General features: G+C 49.7%; 1 protein-coding gene across 1 annotated transcript; it reads left to right on the top strand.

The window, feature by feature from the left end:
* Window positions 1-4,461: 4,461 nt before the first annotated feature.
* On the top strand, window positions 4,462-6,297 carry FAM181B (family with sequence similarity 181 member B). Its single transcript, XM_049652960.1, has one exon. The coding sequence runs from the start codon at window positions 4,595-4,597 to the stop codon at window positions 5,873-5,875; it is 1,281 nt and encodes a 426-aa protein (XP_049508917.1). The 5' UTR covers window positions 4,462-4,594; the 3' UTR covers window positions 5,876-6,297.
* Window positions 6,298-6,542: the final 245 nt, after the last annotated feature.

The following is a 6,542-nucleotide window of genomic DNA, read 5'->3' as shown; positions in this document are numbered from 1 at the left end:
AATTAGTAATCCATAATACTGTGAGATATAATAAAATGTTGTTTGTTTTTAGCTACTCAGTTTTGGAGTAGTTTGCTATACAACTATAGACAAACAGAATAACATCTAATATTTTAAGATGGAAATTAAGATGTGGTGTTAGTAGAATGTGGTTTGCAGGAGGAAAGGATGACAAAAAAACCAAAAACAAACCAAGAGATATGTTTTTGGGTATGTTCAATTTGTGAGGTAATGTTATTTCATGATGAAAATGATAACAAATTGTGTGGTGAAATTGAGGAATTGATTTATTTTATTTGAGGTTTCAAAAATAGCTATGAGAAATTGGTATGGGGGGAGGGGAGAAAAGATGCATAATTATTTTTCCCTTTATGAATGTGCATTCCTGACATCTCTGAGGACTAAGATCGTCCTGCAGGGAGTATGATTAAAGTTACAAAGAGGAAAACAAAATAAGTAAATCAGCTCTTGATCCTGCTGCTATATTTACCCACAAGAAAGGAGGCAGCTCTCAGGTGGGCTTTTGTTTAAGTAATGTCCTGAAATCCAAGTGTAAAAGAACAATATGAAATCTCAATTCTCCCAAACTGTTTGGGGCAGTTCAGCCCTTGAGCCCCTGGGGGGCTTGGTTCCCAAGGAGACTAATCCCACTTGCTTAGCATTAGGTATCACTAGGGCAAAAGAGCTCTAGTCTGGAGCTCTGCAGTGAGGCCCTTGCGCAGGCTGGAGCTGGGTCCCTTTGCCCCATAGGAAGTGAAGTGTATTGATGTCAAAGCCATTCAAGTGAGTGTGCTCACTCAGGGTGTAGGAGGAGGGGCTGATGGGCTTGGCAGGATCTGGCCACTGACTGCTGAAACTAATTTCATCCCAGATAGAGCTCTTCCCCAAAGGAAAGTAGATCAAGGGGGAAAGAAACTGAGACCATGAGGTAGGGTCTACATGAGCAATTTAGTTGGATATTGGAAGCTCTAAGGATTTATTTTGGTGTCAGGTGTTAGTTATTTCAAGTAGAAGTTATTCTTTATTGCCTTATTTTCTATAGTTTTCCATAAACACCCTTACTTTCACATAACCATATCTCTGTTCGGGCTGTTCCCAGAGATATTGCTTGTTTTCTCGGTATGCTCAAATGCATCATTTAAGTCTTAGCTCAAATGCTACCTGTCTATGCAGGCTTCCCTGACTTTTCTGAGTCGACTGGTGGGTCCTTTGATCCCATCAACTATTACACCTTTAATTTACTTCCATTGAGACATGTATTACGTTATATTACAATGACTTGTTTGCATGTCTTTCCATGAGAAAGGGTAGAGATCATGGCTTCTGGTATCTGTATTCCCCAGTACTAATACCAACATTGTTGGTGTCAATAATATCTGAATGAATAAGTGACTGGATGGATATTTTATGTCTAAGGATCAATTTTGTGAATCAGGCTATAGAACTTCCAAGCCATGAGTATCTTATATGTCTTGATATAGCTTTATGTTGACAAAGAACTTCCTCTTGCTCACATGGATTTTCACAATAGCCTTATCAAATTGGTTCACATTATTATTCCCATTTTATACATGGGAATATTGGGGGTTCAGATGGCTAAGTGACTTTTATATAACCAGTTGGATAATAAAAGGCAAGATTGGACTCCAATCTCAGGCTCTAATTTCAGCTCTTCCTCTGCGACATTGTAAGTTTCTATAGCCGGCAAGTATAGCTGCTCTCTTGCATTTGAAAATAATCACTTTGTTGGGGGAAAGAACAAATGATGCTGATTTTATAGAGTGATGTGTTGTTAAGAAACTGGTGAGACCTAAGGAATCAAGAACATGGAAATTTGTGGAGCTGCTGTTTCATGCCAGGAGCTTTCATATGCCCCAACTCACAAAAACCTTGAGGAGTTGAGATGATCTCTGTTGTACAGAGAGAAAAAAGTAAGACTCAGAGGTATTATTTGCCTGCTATGTCGTGTAATTCTCACAAATACTCTGAGAACAGTTATGACCATCCGAATTTTCAGATAAGGAAACTGAGCCTTAGAAGATGAACTGACTTGTCCAAGGACATTCACCTGGCAAGTGGCAGGCCAGAATTTGAACCCGGCCTTATTAACTCCAAACAATCTCTGAGCTTAAAACTCCCCAGATAAGGAAGTGAAGGGATTTTACATATGAAACTTTTCACATTCCATTTATTTTGAATATGATTGTGTTAGGGCTTAGTTAACTCTCTGCAGATTACAAGAGATTTTTCAGACTAAAGATATCAATTAAATGTAAAGCCATATGAATCTGTGTCTGGGGATTTGTAAGAGTTGCTCAGTTAAAAGAAGGTGAAAAAAAGATGTTCTTAGCTGTCAGACCTGAAGGCCTATGGAATGGTCATGTCAGAAAGGAGAAGGTAAGTGCTGACAGCCACATCTGACAGGTGAAAAACACAAATTGGTAACAGGCTCACACAATTTTCTCAATGCAAATGTCACCAAGAGTAAAACAGTCCGATCATGAAGAACAAAATCCTGTGTTACTCTAATAAAAGGAATATTATAACTGAGCCACCTTAATTAAAAAAATAAAAAGTTTGATTCAGCCATGTTTGCTTGGATAGTGTCTACTTCAATGGGGAATGCTCTCTGGCTTCTCTTCTTTGCTAAGTCTGTACCTTCAGGGTGCTCAAAAATTTTGCTACATCCTGGAAAATGGAGGCTTAAAGAAAATAATTTTTTAATTTTTTTTTTATTTTAGAGACAGAGAGAGAGCACAAACATGTGAGTGGGGGAAGGGCAGAGGAATTGAAAGAGAGAGAATCCCAAGCAGGCTCCGTGCTCAGGGAGGCTGATGCAGGGCCCAGGACCCTGGGATCGTGACCTGAGCTGAAATCAAGATGCTCAACCAACTGAGCCACGCAGGTGCCCCTCAAAGGAAAGAGTTTTACAAGAGATGGTCTGCATTTCCCTGGGGCAGACTCTGCACCTAAATTATCATAACTTACTTAGAGAACTCTTTATCACACATCTTATGTGTCTTTTCTATCATGATGTCTTCATATATGTGATCTCATTGAATCCTCACGAACACCCTGTGACAGAAAAGACACATAAGGGAATATAGTCACCTTTGTAGCGTGTTAGAAAAGTAAGGGCAAATACCCATCACAGGCTATGCAGGAGTCAACAAATAAGGATTTTCCACAGGATGTTTCCTTTAAATATGACAGACACCCATGAGGTGGGCAACCTTACCTCCATTTAATGTGAGTAAAAGACAGAAAGAGGTTAGCTGGTTTGACCAAAGCCATGTACTCATCAGAATCTGGATTTTAACCCAAACCACAGAGCTATTGAGTGGTGGAGCTAAGACAGAATGGGGGAAAGACCAGTCTTTTCTGAATCATCTTCTATGCTCTACCATATTGCTCATTTTCTCTATCTGAAGAGGATTGCCCAGGTGAAACTGGGTCGAAGTGAACTTCAGAGTGATCCTGAACAGAAGTTCCAGCTGGACAACTTAAATGGCATGACAAGTAGGGGAGAGGTTCTGATCCAGATTTTGTCCTAAGGTGCTGAGAGTTTTATACACACACAGGGTTCTCTCTCAAGCACCTGCTGGCTTAGTGGAGCAACTCCTTTCTCCTTTGCCTCCTGCCGTCCATCTACAATACTAAAAGATGGACCAAGCGCTTGCCTCAATTTACTATAAGCTAGTTGTTACTTTTACCAATAGAAACAAGGGTATAATAGAAATAGGGTAGAAGAAAGAGCATTGGTCTTAAGAGTTCTACAGACACTCCAGTTAGAGTCTTAGGACTGGGGCTACATCTTAAAGAGACCCTGGTTTCCTTTTCCCATCTTATAGATGAAGAAGAGGAGGCCAAGAGGGAGCACAAGGTCTGTCAAGAACTTAGGAATGGCTTTGGTGTTGAACTGGAGGGGATATAGTTTACGCGGCCAACTCAACGAACCTCTCTGAGGCTGTTTTTTCATTTGTTAGATGAATATATGGTTACAATATGCACTTCACAGGGATACTGTTCACAGATTAAATGAGATAATGTACGGATAGCGCCTGGAATAAGCGAGCGCCCAGTAGCTGGTGGCTATTATTGTTACCAAAGCTGGGCTGAAACACACTTCTCTGGACTCCTGCCTTCTCGACCTCAGAGAGTCTCACGCGCCAGGGCGTGGTTGTAGAGGAGCTAGAATTTGTGGACGGGCCATCTAATCCTCGCCTCGTGCAGCTGCAGCTTGGCAAGAAAAGCGCCCCAGAGCGAAGGGAAACGAAGGGGTTAAAGTGACGAGCTTGAGAAAGCCCAGAAAGCTAGAAAAACGGCTCCCCCCACCCCCCCCCCCCCCCCTCCCCACCCAGGCTAAGTAAGCCCCTCCCCTCCACCACCGGGGCGGTAGCCGCGCTCTCCCTCCCTCCGCCCCTTGCTTACAAGACCTAATGAGCTCCCCCGCAAGGCCGAGCCGCGAGCCGGGCCCGGAGCGAGGAGGCTGCGCCGCGCGCGCCGCGCGAGGGCGGGAGCCGGGCCTGGGTCGCGGGCGGGAACCGGCCGGGGACGCACCCGCCGCGCTGCGGGTCTCCTGGGAGTCGCGGCGATGGCGGTGCAAGCGGCCCTCCTTAGCACGCACCCCTTCGTCCCCTTCGGCTTCGGGGGCTCCCCGGACGGGCTGGGGGGCGCCTTCGGAGCCCTGGACAAGGGCTGCTGTTTCGAGGATGATGAGACCGGGACGCCAGCGGGCGAGCTGCTGGCGGGCAACGAGGGCGGGGACATGCGCGAGGCCACCCGCGACCTGCTCAGCTTCATCGACTCGGCGTCCAGCAACATCAAGCTGGCACTGGACAAGCCAGGCAAGTCGAAGCGGAAGGTGAACCACCGCAAGTACCTGCAGAAGCAGATCAAGCGCTGCAGCGGCCTGATGGGCGCCGCGCCCCCCGGCCCGCCCTCTCCGGGCGCCGCCGACACGCCCGCCAAACGGCCGCTCGCCGCCCCCAGCGCCCAGGCCGTCGCGGTCCCGCCCCACGGCAAGGCTGTCCCCCGGCGGGAGGCATCGCAGGCCGCGGCGGCCGCCAGCCTACAGAGCCGGAGCCTGGCCGCGCTCTTCGACTCGCTGCGCCACGTCCCTGGGGACACCGAGCGGGCCGGGGGTTCGCTGGCTGCGCCCGCCGCCGGGCTCGGCGGAGCGGGCGCCGGGGGCTCGGGAGGGGAGGCGGCCGGCACCGCGGGAGGTACGGCGGTCCCCGGCGCCAGGAAGGTCCCGCTGCGGGCCCGCAACCTGCCCCCGTCCTTCTTCACCGAGCCGTCCCGGGCGGGCGGCGGCGGCTGCGGCCCGTCGGGGCCCGGCGTGAGCCTGGGCGACTTGGAGAAGGGCGCCGAGGCCCTGGAGTTCTTCGAGCTGCTGGGGCCCGACTACGGCGCCGGCACCGAGGCGAGCGTCTTGCTCGCCGCAGAGCCTCTCGATGTGTTCCCTACGGGAGCCGCCGTCCTGCGGGGCCCCCCGGAGTTGGAGCCCGGTCTCTTTGAGCCGCCACCTGCGATGGTGGGGAGCCTACTGTACTCCGAGTCCTGGAGCGCCCCGGGCTGCCCCCAGACCAAGAAGCCGCCCCTGGCTGCCCCCCGCGGCGGCTTGACCTTGAACGAGCCCTTGCGCCCCCTGTACCCCTCCGCCGCGGACTCTCCGGGGGCGGAGGATGGGCCCGGCCTTTTGGCGTCTTTCGCCCCCTTCTTTTCAGACTGCGCCCTGCCCGCGCCACCGCCGCCGCACCAGGTGTCCTACGATTACAGCGCGGGCTACAGCCGCACGGCTTACTCCAGCCTCTGGAGACCGGACGGGGTTTGGGAAGGGGCGCCCGGGGAGGAGGGGGCGCACCGGGACTGATGGAGGGGTACCGTAGCCTCCACTTGGAGACCAATGTGGGGAGCTCCCGCCCCTGGGTCTCTCCTAAGCCTAAGAACGCTGGGAAAGTGCACGTGGAGATGAAACGATCTAAAAATATTCACTTAATAAACTTACGAAAAAGAATTGAAGAGGAGTTGGGGGTGGTTTTAATCACAGCCTCAAGTGTTTAAACAGAAACAAAAAACGTTGGTAGGTTCTTACTGGACCAGACGAGACGGGCTTTGGGAACTGGGGTGGGGCTGGCGGAAGGGGCAAGCCCTTCTCCAACTTTTCAGCAAAAGGTCAGTGTGTGTAGTGTGCTTGTGCCTTCCAAGCGGTGCGCTGGTCCCTCCCTTTCCTTCTCCTTTGAGTGCATTATGAATTAAAGCCTATATTGAAAAGAATGGAGCGAAGATATGTTATTGATTTGGGTGTTTTCTTAGAGGATGGTTCTCATTACGGTCTCTTGGCCTTGCTAGGTGAGAGTGTTATTGAAGACAGGAGGCCAGTGGCCCACTGCTGACCGCCTGTGTGTGGGACTCCTCTCTGCCCCTCAGTGTTTTCTGCTCCCTTCCTCTTCCATTTCTTTTCCACTCTTAACGGTGCCGTTGCTTCTCTTCCTTCTCTTTCTCTGCTCTCTTGTTGCTCTCTTTCGAGATATATAAAT

This window comes from Panthera uncia, chromosome D1, assembly GCF_023721935.1.
Source record: "Panthera uncia isolate 11264 chromosome D1, Puncia_PCG_1.0, whole genome shotgun sequence".
NCBI classification, from domain to species: Eukaryota; Metazoa; Chordata; class Mammalia; order Carnivora; family Felidae; genus Panthera; species Panthera uncia.
The sequence above is the reverse complement of the archived record's forward strand: the minus strand, read 5'-3'. Positions and strand labels throughout refer to the sequence as shown.